The 19957-nt window shown below is 38.5% G+C and overlaps 2 protein-coding genes across 6 annotated transcripts; both read right to left on the reverse strand.

The window, feature by feature from the left end:
* Window positions 1-9638: 9638 nt before the first annotated feature.
* LOC145160841 (ankyrin repeat family protein / regulator of chromosome condensation (RCC1) family protein) lies at window positions 9639-15605 on the reverse strand. Of its 4 annotated transcripts, XM_079080200.1 has the most exons (11): window positions 15303-15605; window positions 15163-15227; window positions 13599-14078; window positions 13345-13534; window positions 12898-13266; window positions 12527-12816; window positions 12235-12447; window positions 11658-12155; window positions 10934-11578; window positions 10312-10857; window positions 9639-10219 (listed from the first exon to the last, which is right to left on the reverse strand). In XM_079080200.1, exons 3-11 carry the CDS (start codon window positions 13872-13874, stop codon window positions 9992-9994), a joined length of 3255 nt encoding a protein of 1084 aa, XP_078936326.1. In that variant the 5' UTR covers window positions 13875-14078; window positions 15163-15227; window positions 15303-15605; the 3' UTR covers window positions 9639-9991. The 4 variants fall into 4 exon arrangements, with proteins under 4 accessions (XP_078936326.1, XP_078936325.1, XP_078936327.1 ...); XM_079080199.1 differs by lacking the exon at window positions 15163-15227; XM_079080201.1 differs by lacking the exon at window positions 15163-15227 and having other exon boundaries at window positions 13599-14094.
* Window positions 15606-16194: 589 nt separating this feature from the next.
* Window positions 16195-19026, reverse strand: LOC145160843 (RNA binding (RRM/RBD/RNP motifs) family protein). 2 transcript variants are annotated; one of them, XM_079080204.1, is made up of 8 exons: window positions 18888-19026; window positions 18674-18777; window positions 18505-18580; window positions 17326-17397; window positions 17182-17244; window positions 16742-17082; window positions 16540-16663; window positions 16195-16447 (listed from the first exon to the last, which is right to left on the reverse strand). In XM_079080204.1, the coding sequence occupies exons 1-8, from the start codon at window positions 18891-18893 to the stop codon at window positions 16427-16429; spliced, it is 807 nt and encodes a 268-aa protein (XP_078936330.1). In that variant the 5' UTR covers window positions 18894-19026; the 3' UTR covers window positions 16195-16426. The 2 variants fall into 2 exon arrangements, with proteins under 2 accessions (XP_078936330.1, XP_078936329.1); XM_079080203.1 differs by lacking the exon at window positions 18888-19026 and having other exon boundaries at window positions 18674-18807.
* Window positions 19027-19957: the final 931 nt, after the last annotated feature.

Below are 19957 nucleotides of genomic sequence, written 5' to 3' on the forward strand. Positions count from 1 at the left end.
CTTTGAGAGAATCTTACACTTGCAAAATCGGCTCTAGCCCTCTTGTTTCTTAGTTGTAGCCGATTTTGGTGGAGAATGGGTTTCTTATATAGTGTTGACACATCTAGGGTTACACCATGTAAACCCTAATGTGTCATGACTCTTCATTTCCATGACCCATGGGTTTGTAACTCCCATGGAGCATCCATGGAGCATCCTATGGGTGGAACCCAACTTGATAATCCATGGAGCCTCTTAGCCCACTATATAAGATATGGAAGATTTACATAATCTACCCATATATTTAATTAGTTATCTTTTGATCACTTAATTAATTCTAAATTAATTCTTGATCAAACTAATTAAATAATATTATTAATATATTAGAACTTATAATATATTAATAAACCATAAGTGTTATTTCTCTCATTTTAGTTTATCCAATTGCATGGTGCCATGCAACCCAAATGGACCATACCGGGTCGAGTCAAGTACATACCAAAAATAGTTATGGACTTAGACACCTTATCCAACAATAACATGCAAGAATCACAATGACATCAAGCATACATAAACATTCCTCGGTACCGCCCCGACATCGGATCGTAATCTGGAAAGCATATAACCTACATCGGGTCATGCCCGGCATCGGACCGTAGCCCGGAACTACTAACATCTAAACGGGTCGGCATTGTGGCCTTAGACCCGTTCTTACTGGAGAATCCTCACCTCACACTGCTGAAGTCCCGCTGACAAAACCCTAGTTGCTGGATGATAGATTCCCAAATCTGTCAACATCAAAATAACACCCAATTAATAATTGGGTCCCCAACACATATCCATAAATCCATGCTTGGGGTAACAGACTACTTTACCCCTAACATAGCTTGACTCAAGCCCAAGGCCCAATCCGAAGGCCCAAAAGTCTAATAATGAACCAAGGCCTAACTATGGCCCAATTTTCAAATTGGGCCCAAACCTCTACATGGTCTTTCCTTAAGGCCCAACCATTTATTCTTGGACCAACACTTGACATTCTGATGGTCCAATATCTCATAATCATCAAGGCCCAAAATATGGCCCATCTATGGCCTAATTTTCCAAATTGGGCCCAAACCTTTGCAATGGGCCTTATCCTTAAGCCCAATCCAAGTGTTCTAGTCCATTTACTTGTTAATAGTTGGCTCATCAAGAGTCTAGACATCTAGGCCCAACAGAAAGGCCCAAATCTAAACCCAACACAATTAGGGTTTTCACATGAAATGACGATTAGGGTTAAGTGTTTCTCACTTAACCCATTAAGGACGTAATCCATTAAGTCTATCACTCTACTAGATAAATCATATGGTGTGATTGGGTGTAATTAACAATTCCATTCCAATGGCCCAAATGTGGGTCCCGATAAGTCCAAGGCCCATATATCCAAAATTAGGGTTTTCTAAGCTAAGCTAAGCTAAGCTAAACATACACACACAGCCAACTTTTGGTAGCCGGTGGTGGTACATGGTGGCAGCCACCATGGCTGGCGGCCATGGTGGTTAACTCCTCAGTGGAGAATGGTGGCGACGGCGCCGAAGACGAAGGGGGGTATAAGGATGGAGAGTTGGCGGTTCTATTCTTGAGTTAGGGTTAGGGTTACCGTGGGACGGGTCTTATATACCCCTAGCCCCATATTAACTGTAACACCCGGTTTTGAAAGTGTTCGATTGTGTCTTCGGAGGACAAGGGCATAAGCATAATCTGATGATTTAGTCTTTTATGGGTCTTGGGTACTATTCATAAGATTTTTAGGCTTGAGGGTGTAGCTAGGAGCATAGGGCTTCTCGCCACCATTTCGTGGATATAAAGTTCGTCGGAAACAGACTTGGGACGAAGACGTTATAGCACTTTGAAGTTATTGGCAATATTGGTCCCTAATGGAGAAAAGTGGCAAGAAGGTACCATACATGCAAGGTGGTAGGCGCGGAAGTAGGCCCAACGTATGGGTGTAAAGTGGATGCGGGTGTGGAGGCGTACGCCCAACGTACGCTCAGAGTTTCTAAACCCTAATTTTAGGGCTATGCCACTATAAAAGGAATAATATGCCTCATTGGAACGAGAGAGGGTTTGGAAATCCTTCAATTCTCATATGCCGAGCGGACTTAGTTGAATCTAAGTGGGGGAGAGTCATTCAGATATCCAGGACAGAACCAAGTGTGAAACTAGGATGCGTTTCACATCCCCATTGGGAAAGGGAAGGCGGCCTTAGGGGCTGACCGAATATCGGATGTTGCGGGATGGGAGTCCGGGAAACTCCCTAACATTTGGATCGCGTCTTTCAGACATCATAAAGTAGGCTTTGGGTGAGGGAACCAGGTAGAGTTCCAGTCAGTATTTGAGTTCAGTTGGGAGGATAGACCGCGTGGGCGCTCATCGTTGAGATGTGATCGGATTGATAGATAAGCGATAGGGCTATGGTCAGTGATCATGACAGTGTGGGAAATGTTTTAAGACTACGGGGGAGCCGTATCATTCACTAGCAGTCGGACAGTGTGGGAAGTGTTGTAAGACTACGGAGGAGTCGTAGCATTCACTATCGGTCAGATAGCGTGGAGGTGTTGTAAGACTGCGGGGGTGACGTAGCGTTCACGGATTATTTCAGGTTATTTGAACTAGGGTAGGCTAGTTCGCAAGGTTGTGGGGGAGCCACAGCTTAGTTAGGATCAGGACCATAGGTGATTGACCGATCAGTTATCCGAGGGCGGGCCCGGATGGTTATGGGAATTTAGGATGGAACCGGTAGAGACTGCTAAGCCAAGGGTTGGATCTTGAGATATAGGAGCATGTGGATGAGTAGTGCATGTCTCAGTAGGGCTACGGATGGGTAGCCCTGATATTGGATCTCATAAGAACCTGGTGGTTGGACCGGGTGCGAGACTGGTAGTCTCAGGGAATCGGCTAAGGGTATTTATTAATCGGTCGAGTAAAGGATGACGGGAAGTCGTGGTGCATTATGAAAATGCCGATTCGAGGATCTCTGGATAGGAGCGGAGTAACAATTCAGATTTGGATAGGAACCCGAATCGGAATTCGTGCAAGATTTTGTTTAGTGAGATGGGATATGGAGCATTTATATACCAAGGGCATCGAGGGCTGAATTCCAGGGTGATGAACGGGTTGGTTTGATGGTAGTTTAATCCATTGTGATGTGTCTCGGGTGGCTCTATCCGTAATATATCCACGACATGTCGGAATCAGGAAACGGTAGGTCGAAGGAGACTGGGTATTTTGTAAGACTACATTTATTCTAGTAGTATTCACCTTTTTATGTCGGATTCAGTGGCGACAAGTTGTCAGCCTATCATGATCGGATGGATAAAATGGATTGAAGGAGATAGGGCAGTTATGGTTAGACGAGGTATCCTTCGGAGGTCGCAGGGGACTGTCGTGTGTGTTTTTGGCTCAACAATCGGGTAGGTGTCCGGTGCTCCGGACAGTTGGCAGACAGGTTGGGATCAGGGAAGTCACCGGTTGTTCTTCAGGGAAGCAGTCATGTGGCAGCAAGAGGAGTAGGAGCGACTTCAGTGATTTGAGGTCTGTGTGTGGAATTACTGGTTATTCGGTAGTCGCAGTTGATCAGTGATTTTGTTCTCCTGGAAGCCTCAAGGTATTACGAGTGGGAAGTATTCTATCTAGGTTGGTTTCTTGTGAAATCAGTTCGATGATGATTCGATGTGGGCAGTCTGTCAGGGAGACAGACCATCTCGAGACTTCAGATTTCAGATGGAACAGATGTGAACAGGTTGCAAGGAATTCATTCATCTTCGGGTTCTAGAACCCTACGAGGGTTGGTTTCGTTTGCATTGGAAAGGCTATGGTATGCTCGGGGCTGTGGCCATGAGGCTCTAATTATTTGGCGTGAGGAAGGGCAAGGAATGATTTCGAGGACGAAATCTAATTTAAGTGGGGGAGAGTTGTAACACCCGGTTTTGAAAGTGTTCGATTGTGTCTTCGGAGGACAAGGGCATAAGCGTAATCTGATGATTCAGTCTTTTATGGGTCTTGGGTACTATTCAGAAGGTTTTTAGGCTTGTGGGTGTAGCTAGGAGCGTAGGGCTTCTCCCCAACTTTTCGTGGATATAAAGTTCGTCGGAAACGGACTTGGGACGAAGACGTTATAGCACTTTGAAGTTATTGGAAATATTGGTCCCTAATGGAGAAAAGTGGCAAGAAGGTATCATGCATGCAAGGTGGTAGGCGTGCAAGTACGCCCAGCGTACGAGAAGTACGCCCAACGTACGCTCAGAGTTTCTAAACCCTAATTTTAGGGCTATGCCACTATAAAAGGAATAATGTGCCTCATTGGTCAGCCTCCATTTCATCTTTAGACAGCCACCATGATACCCTAATCCTCCCATGAGTGTTCTTGGAGATTTGGAGGCCATTAGAGAGCATTGTGGTGTTGTGAATCCATTTTCCAAGCAAGTGAAGAGCAAAGCAAGGTGGTGGTTCAAAGGAGAAGCTGTAGATTCGATATTGTTGCTTCATTTCAGATCATCTTGAGGTATAAAGTCTTAAACTTGCCCCTTAAATGCTTAGATCTATTATGATGGATTTTTGGACCTCTTTGGTCCCAAGGATGGAACTTTATGGTTCAAATCTGATTCCTAGGCTTAGAATTGCCACTCTCAGTGTTAAATGAGTCCCTAAGGCAGAAAGTTGCCATCTTGAAGGTCTTAATGGGTTCATGCATGAGTTAGGGTCCCTTTTATGAAAGTAGAATGCCATTTTCGGAGTTTGGGTTTGTTTGGGGCATGCAAAGTCACCAAGTCAGTGACTTTATGGATTAAGACGTTAGGTAGAGCTCGGATTTGTAATTTGGTCCCTTGGTTTGAAGCATTAAGCACTTATTGGATTTTGTGCATCAGCCGTTTGTACGTTGGGCGTACAATGTAGTACGTTGCGAGTACAACCCTTTTGCCTAGTACGATAAGCGTACAGAAGAGGTACGTCGGACGTACACTCTCAGGAAGACTTGGGACTTTGTGGACTTTGGACCTTTAGGCCCTAATGGTTGTGGGCCTAGGTTTGCTGATAGTTGGGCCTGAATGTATCTTTGGGAAAATAATGGAATAGTTGGGCCTATTGGGCCTTTTAGCCCAATATAGAAATGTACTTCGCATTATGGGCCTCGGTTTGGGCCAATTCTTGGACTAGGTTGTTGTGGGCCTTCGTGGGCCAATTGGAAACAGGATTATGGACTAGGGAAATTATTGGGCTTTAGTATAAGGTCCATTAGAAAGGTTCGGGCCAAATTTGGAAAATTAGGCCATTGATGGTTTTATGGACATTATAGTGTTGGGCTTTTGTTTTGGGTTTGGGCCTTAGTTTTGGATCATACTGGGCCAGGGTTAGAATGGTCATTTTACCCCATGCATGGATTAAGGATTATGGTATGGGACCCAATTGCTAATTGGGTATATTGATTGGTAGTGACAGCTCGGGAAGCTGGCGGGGCAGTAGCTAAGGAATTCATGTGGGAAGCTTCTGCAGTGCGAGGTTAGTCTTCTCACCATACCAATGGGTCTAAGGAACCAAGGCCGACCCATTTTATGTTATGTGGTACACTAGCTGTAGTAGAAATATATGGTATGATAGTTAGCTTTATGCTTAGTGGTATGCTAGTGATTATATGATATGTGGTATGCTAGTTGTCTTTGTGATACTTGCATGTAAGACCATGTGGGGTAGCCCATGGCATAATGGTATAAGACCCTGGGGGAGCCCACGACATCCTTACAGGTTTATGTACGTGTTATGTGTAGATACTTATGTGATACATGATATGTTATTTGATTATATATGATATTGGCAGGGAAATACCATGGGGAAGTCCATGGCACTTGGATGTAAGATCATGTGGGGGAGCCCATGGCTGTCCGGCAGGGAAAGACCATGGGGGGAGCCCATGGCACTTAGGTGTAAGACCATGTGGGGGATCCCATGGTGTCCTTATGCAGGGATATGTGGTAGAGATAGCTTTTATAGCTAATGTTATATGGTAGAGATAGCTTTATGGCTAATATGTCATGTGGTATACGGTAGAGATAGCTTCTATAGCTAATATGATATGTGTTATATGGATTGTATGTGGGGTGTGCTCTGGGGGACTCACTAAGCTTTGTGCTTACGGTTTACAGTTTTGGTTTCAGGTATCATCGGTTTGGAAAAGAAGAGCTCGGATTGATCGCAGTGCACACACCTATGATTTCCGCAATGAATGATTTTGGGATGAACTCTGATAAATGATTTAGTTATCGATGATATGAAATGTTTGAAGTAAATGGTATCAATGTTTTAGCTATATTAAAAATGAAATTTTTACCCTTGATTTTTGGGTCGTTACATGAATGTATCCCATAATGACAGATTCGATCCCTCCTTCCCCCTTTTCTTTCAACTTAAGCCCAAGACTTACACTTTAGCCCCTGACCCCATAAAATCTTTTCAACTTTAATCCAATATTTACCATTCAGCCCCCAACCTCCAAAAATCTCTTCAAATTAAGTCCCCATAATTTACCAAGCAGTCCATGCCTTCATAAATATTTGCAAACCACTCCGAAACTTACATTTTTAACCCCCAACTTCTAAAATTGCAACATTTAACCCTCGAGACCAACACCTTGCTATATTATTATTGATTTTTGGGCTACTATTATTCATGAATTTGTCTACTTATTTATTTAATAAACGGGGTGTTACATAAAATTTCCCGAACAAAATCCAATTTCAATAAAAGCCCGAGCTGTCACTTTACCAAAATACCTCTTGGCTCCAAAACACAAACCGAACACCCGGATCATCTAAATTACGTCACCCACACACAAATGGGTAATGCTTCGGGACAGGACGTTACACCAGGTGTCAAATAAAAGGGAAACGAGATTGATTCAGATCTGATAATTTAGTTATTAATTAAACTATGAACAGTAAAGTAAATGGGGGATTTGTTTAAATTCAATTAAACTAAAATAGAAACAAAACAAAACTAGAGATTATATTTAGAGACAAAAGAGATAAAGATGTTGTCACAAAGATTCAATTATGTCTTTTAGTAAAGGTGGATTTCAATAGAGTGCAATGGATATTAGTAATGTTCACGGATTCTTATAGTCAATTATCTTGTTCTGATTAACTAACATTATGATTGCTAAGACAATTAACAAAATGGTCATGCAATTAACTATCTAAACAATTATTATTAAGTTCATATCATGAGAGATTTGATTGTGTCACATGATCCCAAAGGTCATGGTAATTAGTTTGGTGCATAGATTTGGTTGTTTAATGCATGCATATACATTAAAGTTAACAACTTTATTAACTTAACCTTACGATTTGGTCCATCTCCATTCATAATTGCTAATGGTTATTAACAACTATGATTCAATACAACAAATTCGGATTCGTCCTCTAAATTCTATTAACTCAACTATAGACAATAAAGAAATCAACAAAAATATATATAGATCTTTAACCAAAAAAATCATGATAAACTAAATAAAAATAATAATTTGATTAAAGGAAATCACACCAAAACTTTAGGGTTACATCTACTCTAGTGAAAGCAAAAGGGTTTTACCCTATAACCAATTGATAAAAACATAAAAACATCAAAAACTAATTGCTAAACACGATCATGAAGCAACCAAAGTGAAGTCCTAATGCTCCTAGCTTCTGATTCTTCAAATCTTCGCTACAAAGTGCTTCTCCAACCTTGAAATCGAACCAAAAGGGTTTCCGGACGTGAAAAACACTTTCTAATTCCTTGGACAAGACTGCATACTGAATTATGGCAAAAAGATCAAGTATTTATAAAACTCATATACACTGACATTTGTGGACTTTTTCCCACAAAGAAATATGGACATAAGTTGTTTATCACTTCTATAGATGATCATTCATGTTATATATATTTGTATTATATTAATGAAAAACTAAATCACTTGACATGTTTAAAGCTTTTAAGGTCGAAATTTAACCGTAAGATAAAGATAGTGAGATCAGATAGAGAAGATGAATATTATGGTTGACATACTTATATTTGTTAGATTCACGTCCCTTTCTTTAATTTTTGCAAGGAACATTGGATCGTGAACCAATTTACCATGTCAAAAACTCCTCAGCAGAACAGTATTGTTGAGAGAAGAAATTGAACCCTTATGCATACGGTAAGAAGTATGTTAGCAAACTAAATCACTTGACATATTTATGAACCGAGGCACTAAAGAAGGCAGTCCATATACTCAATAAGGTCCCTTCTAAATTCATTCCCAAGACACCTACGAAATCTAGACGAGAAGGAAACCGACTTGAGATTAGGGCCGGCCCAGACGGTAGGCAACTCGGGCGACCGCCCAGGGCCCAGGTCTCCAGGGGACCAAAATTTCTTGGCTATGTAGTGTGTGTGTATATATATATATATATATATATATATATATATATATATATATATATATATATATATATTATTAGCTAAATGATTTTTAGGGCCTAAAGTTGGTTCAAACTCAAATTAGTCCAAAAGATAAACAATTTGGCTTACTTGTTATTGTTAATTGAACATATCTATAGTGAACAATAGATGATATTTTTTTGAATCTTTATTATATTTGTATTTGAGGACCTATTTTTCTTTTCGTCTCAGGCCCCATATATCTTGAGATATATAAAAGAGGATGGTTTCCCTGCCGATGCTAAGTTCTACAACCTTCAATAAAGAAAACTTGACATGAAATTGTTAGTTGTTTATTTATAGGGTTTCTCGAGTGATCAAAGAGATTTAGATTCTTTTGACCTTCACATTCCACTCACATAGTTGAAACTCGTCTTGTCGAATTCTTAGAGAATTCTAATGTTAGTGGGATGATGATGTGCCGACTTATAGATGTGCAAAAGGAAGGGCCAATGACCCATTTTCCTTTTTATAATGTTACACCTCATGTAGACATTGTCGCACACATGCCTCTGTCGCGGATAATATTTCTTCATATATGCCATTAGATGAAGGCACGTCCAACTTACCAGACAAAATCCCTAAAGTTATCATTGATCCTCAAGAAACCAAAATTTCATTAAGGATGTCATCAAGGTCGATAAGACATGCTAACTTTGATGATTATATAACCTACCTTAACTAAACTAGCTTGGATATGGAAAAGTGAAAAGATCCAACCTCTTATAGTGAGGCCATTAGTAGTGACTAGTCCTCTCAATGGAATGAAGTTATTGACTAGCTTAACTCCATGAATAAAAATTACCTTTGAAAACTTGTTGAAGTCTCTAAAAAGGTTAAACTCGTAGGGTCTAAGTAGATCTTTAAAACCAAGTTAGACCATGGAAACTTGCTGAAGTCTCTAAAAAGGTTAAACTGGTAGGGTCTAAGTGGATCCTTAAAACTAAGCTGGACCCAAATAGAAAAACATGGAACGATATGAAACACGTTTGGAGGGTCTTTGTCATGATATTTCCATAGCACCACACCCTTTAGTGTGACCAGCCCAATACCACAAGTCCAGCTTGGCCCTTTTATTTGATCCATTTGATGACTAAAGTGGGAAAAACCTTAAAACCTCCTATGTAGGACAAGGTCTCAACTTTTGTGGTGCAGATATCAAGTTCCAACAAAAATAATGTTGTGAATTATAATAGAATATGAAGAAAACGATGAATGTGCACCCCAAAAGGGTAAATGTTACAACTTTATGTCATTTACAGCCTTAACTCACTCAAAGGGAGATTCATAAATCAGGTTTAAGGATGCTGTCGTTAACGCTAAGAATCCACCAAATCTCTCCCTAGAACAAACTGAATGCAATTTGAAGGATTCTACTTGAAGAGAATCTGAAATTAATGTACAACGAAATATCTACAGTTGATTTACAGAAAGAAACATGACACGAGTTAAATTTTTATAAAAAGACCAAACCAGACGAGAGCTGCTATTTTAAATAAACCCATCCACCCTTGTCCTAAAACTGATTCTTGACAACCTTAACGCTGCTATAAAAACGTTTAAGATCCTTCATAGCCTTCTCCTCTATCTGAATTGACCTTATAGAAGACGGTGCTTCAACCTCCGGCTTGAACCACCGGTTCACACCACCACCTGAATCGGACGGTGAACCCTGACCGCTGCTCACAGCAAACCCGGTCGTTCTTGTTTTAGGACTGTGGGATAATGTCTGTTGCTTTTTCTCCTGAAAGAATATATATATATATCATACAAAATCAAAAATTATTTTCAAGAATAAAAAGCTTGGAAGAAACAGAAATGATGTTGGTGTCACACCTCTTGCAACTGAATGCCCCTGAGAGACGGCCTACTACCAAGAGGTGGGGTCCCTGAAGAAACCGAAACCCAAGGAGGGGTGCTTTTTTCGACATCTGGCATGTGAGGGGTCAGATTGGGGATTGAGTTTGATGGCAGAAACGAACTCAATGAGAGTTTTCCACTTGTTTTCACATCTAAAACTTCTAACTGATCTTTCTTTTTAGCAATGGACATGGGCTTACTTCCCATGGTTTTTTCCTGCTCATCTTGTATCTCACGAAGAGAAGTGGGACTGGGTCCCTTTGAAATACTTGTGCCCCCCCATGCGGGGCCCTCATTTTTTGGTGAAGGTGGTGGAAGAGGTGCAACGATCTTGGGGGTGTCATCAAGAGCACCACTTAAGAACATTGAAAGCCCGCCTTTCCTGTTTTTCTTCTTAGATGATGAGGATGATGATGATGTGTTCCGATTTTTTGAGCTCGAAAGATCTTTCTTTGAGTTACTATTCGGTGACACCTCGATAACCAGATTCACTGTTTTTCCCTTGTCATCTATCTCCTTCTCCTGTGAATTACAGTATTATCCATGTTAAGAGCGTAAGTTTGAATAACACACAGATCCGGTTTTCTTGAAATTTTACCTTGTGGTCAACTTGAGAAGCTTCAGAAGGTGAGAAACCTTTCACTGTGTTCAATTTAGCATCAGATTCATGGCTACAAGGTGCCTCTTCCCCTTGTGTCGACTTTCTTCTGCTCTTTTTCTTCTGTTTCTTGGTTCCCTGGTCAACCGGTGAAGTTGACTTTGCTTGAATCGTTTCAACAGGAACACCAAGCTCAACAAGTGACTTCTCCAACACTGGTCGTGTCTCAAGTTTTGTAATCTGTTGGCTATCGAGTTGATAACCTTTGGCCCTTTTTTCCTCCAATATCTCAATTTGTTGCAGTTTTTTTCTTAAAGCCCGAACATGCTTGCCAACTTCTTGATTTGCATCATCATATGGATGTAAAAAGCTATCAAATCTTTGGCTTCTTTCCTTGTGTGAACCCATGTTTCCACCATTGTTGTTATCACGAGTCCTGAGAAACTCGTTGTCACTATCATCCTCTTCACTGTTAACAACAGCAGGAAAAGTGGCTGTTGGGGTTGGAAGCCTACGATAACTCCATGCTTCAAATGACTTTGAATCCAAAGCTTTTTCAAGATTCACAAGAACATCCAGTGAAGCACTAGCAACTGCGTGTGTGGAGACTGTAAGCACGTAGTCAAGATTACGTATCACAATTTCCTGCAAAAGTTATCAAGAGGGAGGGGTTCAATTGTCTAAAATACCCTTGAAAGTGACAAAAACTCAAAATGGGTACTACCTCGCAATGCTTCCTTAAATCATGTGCCTCTAGTGAATCGGCGATTTCAACAAGTTGTAAAGCACTTCTTGGCTCCACCAAATGCTCGGCTGCCACTTTCTCACAAAGACTTTTCAGACTTGGTATTTGCTTACTGCCATTTTCACTGTTACCCTTTTCTAGACTTGATGTCTTTTCATCACTTTCAATATCATTATAAGCAAAGTCTTCATCCAACTCGCTAAAATCATCACTTAGTTTTTTCTTTAAACACTGAGGGGTATCTGGAGCCTTGAGAGAATATGGAGGATGATAGAGAGAACTAATCACCAACAGATGTGTTTCTCCAACTGAAACTGAAGTAGCCCTTTTGATGCCATGTAATCGAGTTATGACCGGAGCTTCATCTTTTCTTTTCTTTGCATCCCACATGTAAACATCACCGGATGCTGTAACTCCAGCTGTCCAGTACTTTCCAGCAGACACACTGACCATACTTTTCCCACAAAGCCCGTATAACTACATCAAAGAAACAATGAATAAGAGAGGCATGATGGATGATGATGATGATGATTGATGATTGATGATGATGATGGACCTGTTGACATCTAAGATCGGGATCAGAAGACACCCAATAGAACAACGCACCATCATGGGTAAGAGCCATGCTATGCATCATCCCTGCAGCAATTGAAACCACATGAAGCCGTTCTGACCGGTGAAACTTTAAAGGAGTGCTTCCAACTTTTTTCAAAATCCTTGCAACAACCACACGTCTTGGAGTTACAAGCCGATGACCCCAAGTAAATACCTGGAAGAAAAAAAAAAACCTAGAAAATTAGAATCACTGGAACAATTTTCATTCTTGCTTTTATCATCTAAAAAGGTACCTCTCCATCGGCTCCTAAAACCACAGTGTGATACTTGGCTGCTGACACGCGAATGAAAACTTTTCCTTTCAAATACTCAACGAGCCTTGGGGTGTAATTTGAGCCCGAGTTTGAAGTTCCATAACCAAGTTGACCTTCTTTATTGCAACCCCAAGTGAAAACCTCACCCGAATCAGAAACAACAGCAGTGTGCTTGTTTGCTGCAGCAATAGCAACTATCTTTGACTTTAATGAGCTAACTCTTCTTGGGGTTGCTTGAGTATCAACAGAAGTATAACCAAGTTGACCCTCTGCAAAAATCACCATGAAACATTATCAATATAATTAATCAGTCTGTCTGTATTCTTTTAGTAGGGTAAATAAGTAATTACCTCTGTTAGAACCCCAGGTGAAGACCTCGCCACCCTCTGTGACAGCAACTGTATGATGTTTAGCAGCTGCGATTGCCTTGACCCTGCGGGCCCCTAATCCAGATGTTACCTGTCTAGGAGTTATGACTGCCGCCTGACCACTATGGATGTCAAAATCAGGGTGGCCAAGGCGACCACCGCGACCAAATCCCCAAGTGAAAACTTCACCATGAGCACTCACAGCAACACTATGAAACTTGGCTGAAGAAATGGACTTGATGAAGGATCCATGAAGTGAGTCAACCTTGCATGGGAGCTTCTGTATGTGAGCATTTCCAGTCCCAAGTTGATAATTAACACCGCTTCCCCAACTGTACAGCTCTGTCACTACTGAAAATGCACAACAAATATGCATTCAGGAAATTGTATCAATGGAGTAATATTATAAGGATGTGTTTGTTGGAGTACCTGAACCATCTCCATTGCCATTAGCATTGCCATTAGCCTGTAGAACAGGCCCAGAGAGGAGGTCAACAGGTGTTCTTGACTTGGAATCTTCAATTGCAACAGAAGCTTCTGATTTAAGAAGAATACTAGCAACAGCCAAATGACCAAAATGTAAAGCCCGATGAAGGCTACTCCATCCAGATTCTCCATCCTGAAGATTGAAAAAGTTGTTAAACTTTTCATCTGATATCTAAAAGATGAGAAGATAGATGTACCCTGGCATTAGGGTCTGCACCAGCAGCTAGTAGTCTTCGGATAATTGGAATGTGATTTCTCCATGTTGCAATATGAAGAGGGGTAAGGCCAAAAGTGTTTCTTGAATTGATGTTTCCACCATTTTTCTTCAGTGAGACCAAGGCTGAATCTACATCTACCACAGACCCTCCATGCACTGCTAGCCATAGATCTTTGGAGGACCCACTTGTTGAGGACTTGCCACCTGGACCTTGGAGGTTTTTTCTTTGACTGTGAAGTAAATTTATCTGATCCATCACTAGCTACAGACACTTTTTACAGCACTACTACAATACTTGTTAACTATAATGATTAAGACAATCTTAAAGATAAGGGTTCATCAAACAACTGCCATCATCGCAATGTTTACTGTAAACAAACTGGATAAAGATCACATTCACAAACGCGCCATCACATATTTGGAAGAACACAGCAACAATGAAACTAGTAGACTGAGTCACCTGCAAGTAAGAAAATCTTTAAGCATGTAATTAAGATCATGGATTATTTTCCAAGTAGAAAAGTAACAAAATTTTCAGCTAGCAATACAAACCAAGATATCACGAAGTCATGAAATTTATCAAATTTTACATGGCAACACTGGATTTATTAAAAATGAAGTGCACTTACCAACTCTTGGAAAGATGAAACATAATGGAAATGTTTTAAACAAAACTTTCACCAAAGAGACTTTAATTTTTGAGAAACTATAAAAAAAGAAGATGAAACAGAAAAAATGATGCATCATCAAGTTTGTACTTTGTACTTTACATTGTTTTCCTCATGCTGCTGACACGATCCTCTTTATGAATCAAAAGATTAGTTTGGGCCCACAAATATTTCCACAGTTTAAAAACATGCTATCAAACTCCTCGTTAAAATCTGATCTTATTCAGTCAATAAGAAGGCAAAATCGGAAAGTAAAAGTGTCAAAAATACCAGGATCTTTGAGCCATGTAACATAACAGAGTACAAAGTCCAAGCAGAGACAAAAATCATATTATTGACTGATTTTCAAAGACAAAATCTATCAAAGCCATATTGTAGATGTAAATAGTTATGAAACTGCAACCTATTGAAATATCAACAGTTAATTCTCAAATTTTGGGTTTCTTATCATCAAAGAGCATAGTTTCGATCTCAAATTAGACTTATTCAAAAATACACCTTAGCAGAGGGCTCAGAAAACTCTTATCGTCTCGTGAATTTATACCCAAACAGCAATTACAATTACCCCGTAAACAACAAAGTAAAAGGCCAAAGATTCGGATCAAATGCAGGTTTGCAGATCATAATATATCATAAAAAGATCGACAGAACAACAAATTGATTCATTATGATCTCTAAATTACAATGTACGTACGTCCATTTTTTGAGTATAGATGTACACCTTTAAACAAAATGGACCCAGAATCAATCATAATAAAAGTCAAAACTAATCACATCAACATGAAAAGATCGCATCTTTTTTCAAAAGATCAGATAACCCCACATACGTCTACATGAAAAAATTAGAAACAAGAGATACGAAGTAAAAAAAAATACCGATAGATCGAAATCTGAAACAGACGGAACAAAATGGTCCAAAATGGCAAATACTGGCGGTTACCCTATCGAAGATCGAAACAAATCAAGAAAAGATATCGAAACGCACCAGAGATATGGAGCGAAGATGTGATAATTACCTTAAATATCAAGTCAGTTTTGATCTCAAAAACCAAACCAACTCCCAAAGACACACACACACTCCCTCTATCTCCCAAACTTCTGGCCTTTTGAATGCGTTCCGTTTTGGGGGAATTTTTCCTAGGGCAGGTGGGAGATAAGGGATCGGTTTGAAGAATATGCCCAAATGCGCAGAGAGAAGTGTGGGGGAGAAGGAGAAAGGGTGATTTGGGTATTTCACCTGTCCTAAAGGAAATCGTAGAATTGACGGAAAAACCATGAGATTATCTAGGAAAGGACGCTGGTACATGCGACGAGCGGTGGGTCTGAAGAGATGTGCATCCACGTAAACGCCATCGACATATTTGACACGTGACTCGGGTTGCCGTTAAACACGTAGATTTCCTTCCATAACGCCGTTAAACTCACATTTTGATACAGACGTTCCTTTGACCCTTTCTTCACAAGAATAAACTCGCTTCAGCCAATTTTATTGACTTAATAGATAAGTCTTGAATCCACATGGAATCCTGTAAACCATCCTTATTTTTCTGGATTTGTCGTGTGAATAAAGTTGATTTTAATTTATGGTAAATGGGTTTTATACCAATCTTTTACGTAGTAAAGAGGTTATTTTAGTCGCAATATGGAGTATTAAATAAACAATTTATCCGTTTGTTAGTTAGTTTTTAAGGAACAATCATGTACTCAATTTGCAAAATACTCGAAACTTAGTTCTGAAAGAAAAGAAAAAATAGTGTTAATGAAACCTTGTACAAATAAAGTAGGCTTGGATCAATAGAAGTTTTAAATGAAGCATCATTAATGACTTATGTCCTAGAAGTACACACTTGAAAATCACAGGACCTTAATGCACAATACCCTCGAGTTGACATAAGAATACACCAACAATTAACAAATATAATTGAATTGACAAAACTGCCCATAAACACACTACAAAGTAGAAGAAGAAACGTGTACTACTAAACTATCCAATCCCCACACACAAAGCTTGCAAATCTCAAACATCTAATTATACACCTCAATGATCATTTTGATGATTGAGAAAGAAATAAGAACCCCATATGATCAACAAGAATATGAATATGCATGCATGCAGCTGTCTATAAAGTATAAACTCCCATCATGCAGCAATTGGTGAATCCTGCAAATCATAAATAAACACACTACAAAGTAAGATACTATTACTGTAGTCTTTATGATAGAAGCAATTAACACACATTGATACATACATACCTTTGCAGTTAAATTTGAGACTGCTATGTTCCATTTTTGTCTTGTTTTCGTTCCTGCAACTTGCCCAGCCTTTGCCACTTTACCAAAAGCACCATTCAGCCAAGCTGTTCCAGCAGTCACATACCTAAACAGTAAACACAATCAAGAGGGTAAATTTGGAAACAAAATGAAGACAGATAGCATTTGAAGTTTTATTACAGACCTGCTTGATTTGACAGCTGATCCAGTGTTGTTTAGTTTCCTTTCAGCTGCCATTATTGCAGCCATTGTTTTGTCTGATACTTGAAGCCTTTGATCCACTGACTTAACCTTCTCATTTACAACTGAAACCCCAACACTAAATTTCTCTGTAAGCCCTACTCTTTTGTCCAATGAATTAACCCTAGCAGATGCATTGGCTCTTAATTGGTGTTTTTCATCAAATGCTTTAGCTTTATTTAAAGCATCTTGCCTGATTGCTGAACCTTTAGCAAGAACACTTGTTACAACATCTTGTGCTTTACTCATGTACACTCTTCCACTCCTAGGAGAACTACCATTCCCCTGTTTTATTTATTTTTTTTAAAAAAAAAATCAAATTTTTAAAGACCGATTGCAACTTTTTCATGTTCAATTTTGTTGTGATTATTATTCTAAATCTACCTCTGCATTTGGTGAAAGGTTTTCTGGAGACATACTCATGGCATTATCTACTTCACAAACTTCCTGCAAGAAGTGACATCATGAAAAAAAAAATTGAATATTGTAAAATGAAAATATATTTATATACCGAGTAATAACCATTACCTGGAACTTGGGTTGTGGCACATAATCTTCTACAGGTGTGATGCTAACAATCTGATCCACTATGGTTGCTCCCTGTAAAGATTTACATCAGAAGATATATATATTTTTCAATTTTGATTAGTTAGATTGTTATATATCTGCTTTGTATCTATAAATAAATAAAATTATAACTACCACTTTACCAAAAAGGGGTCAAACAAACCAAGAGCCAACTAATTAGTGGTAAAAGTGGACCCAAGATGTGGATAAACAATGATATTAATAAATAAACATAATTTGTGGTGTCACAGGGATAAAGACAAACGCAGGCTGATTAATAAAAAAAGTGTGGCAATACAAAACATAAAATATATAATTAATTCTTTTAGTGTGATTGTGGAATTTTTCTCATGTACTCCAAAGTAGGACCCAAGAGTCTCCGCTGGACAAAGTGGAATTAATATGCAGCCACAATTTTGTGGTCGTAGTTTGTTGACTTGATTAGCTGCAAATTTGTCAAACACTGTTGGAAATTTCAAGTTTCCAAGAAATCGCAATTGAATTTTGTATATTTCTAATACATGCAAGCAAAATTGCATACACACACTGTCACACACACATATAGACCAATAAGCAAATTTTGATACATAACTCAGCTGAAATATAAAGATATCGGATATAGAAGGAAATTGCTACCCTTGACTAAATATACATTAAGATGATGAATCTCCAGAAGATCTTTAAAAAAGGGTACTTCAGGAACATCATAAACTTCAGAATGTACAAATCGGAAATCAGATTCTGCTTATTGGCCAATTAAGAAAAACAGACAATGGATTTTTAATGGAATGAGTACTCTGGGCATCCTACATCAGTTATGCTATAGTTTAGCAATCAAACAAACTATTTTCAATTTTGAAATTGGTATTTATATATTTTTTTGATTAAAAATCCTATAACTGCTTCAAAAGTTCCAATAAATATTATATATACAAAAAGAAAACAATGTCAAAACCTTAAAATAATGAATACTAACTAAAATTGAAGTAATTCTAAGTTTGACATTGAAAGTTAAAATGTCACAGTTAACAGAGGAGGAAGTATCGTGTATCAACAGTTTTAGGTCATGAAAATCTTAAACAATCATACAGAATATCTACTTCAATAGAAAAAGGGGAAATAACTAAATTGAAGGATTACCGATAGCAATAATGCAATTTCAAGAGCCTTTGGATCTTTAAACGTGACAAATGCAGTCTTGTTTTGTACTGAATCGCTGCAACCCTCAAAAAGAATCAAAATCAGGACAACATGCATAATAGTAACAAAATTTTAATTCAATTTTAATCTTGACATGGCAGTAACGAACCGGCAGATCTCAACGTGCTCTATGTCGCCAGAAAAGGAGAAAAACTCGTGAATTTCTCTCTCGGTAGCTAGATCTGAAAGATGCCCAACTTGTACTGTTCTTGTCTGAAATATATTCATACGAAAAAGCATATATTTCTTAAAATCTCGACATATTACTTCTAGGAAATCAGATTTTAGACGGACATATGAATCACAAAGAAGTTCAAACTCACCTGCATTTTACTTACAACGCACAACAGGTGATTGAGCTCTGTGTTCAAGAAAGGTTACAAAAGCGTATGAAATTTCAGGTAGAGAGAGAAAGAGAGATAGAAATAGAACAGATGTAATTACGCAATTAACAGATAAGCTGTGAAGATGATGGTGAATGGTATTATATTTCGCCTTTTCCCCAAATTTATATATTATAAATAATAAATAATTTAGGGTTTGAAAAACTTTGAAGGCACAAAGATTCTTGCTGATGTGTTGCTTTCCCTCTTCAAAATATCTTCTTAGCCCTCTAATTTTTCTAAATCTTACAAAATACTCCCTTCATCTTTATATAAAATCACATTCGTTTAATACGTCTAGTTATAAAATTAGTCGTTCGTCATAGAAATGATGTTTCAAAATAGCTATTTTGGATTATATATGAAAACAAGTTAATATTTTGGTTGGATGTAACTTTTCATTTCAGCGTCTTTATATTAACAGCAAATTCCATACTTTGAGTTTTTTTTTCAGTTTACCTGTCAAAAGATTCTTTTTCTTTTCTATTTTTTTCATTGCAAATTTATTTAACTTTTTAGAAAAATCATTACATAAAACTTTAAAGTCTATAAGAAAAACAAATATAATTTATAATTTGTTCAGGTTAACTACTCGGAAAAAAAAATCGATCAAACCATTGAAAGTGCAAATTGAAAATATTAATATTTCATTTGATTTTTGAAGCTCGTTAATTGAAAAAACTTAGAGTGTCTTTTTTATAAATAAATTAAAAAAAAAAAAGAAGTAAACTCTCAAATTAGGGGAAAAAATTTGGATAAACAAAAAATAAATAAAAACAGACATGAACGTAGGTCTGGGAACAGGAAATCGTTGCATATTGAATTCTTTAGCTACGTGGGGGAAAGAGGACGATATTGTCACATTAGTTGAAAATATGTTCGACAATGTAGGTCTTGGCTCATCGGGCCAAAGAGCTGATCACTTTCAGGATGACAGAACTAAGGACAACACCAACGTCAGACAATGTCTCTGTAAGGTTGTTGATGGGCATTTTACGGCAGCAGTGAAA

Source organism: Lactuca virosa, chromosome 2 (genome assembly GCF_052849685.1).
Source record: "Lactuca virosa cultivar CGN04683 chromosome 2, Lactuca_virosa_CGN04683_v6, whole genome shotgun sequence".
Classification (NCBI taxonomy): Eukaryota; Viridiplantae; Streptophyta; class Magnoliopsida; order Asterales; family Asteraceae; genus Lactuca; species Lactuca virosa.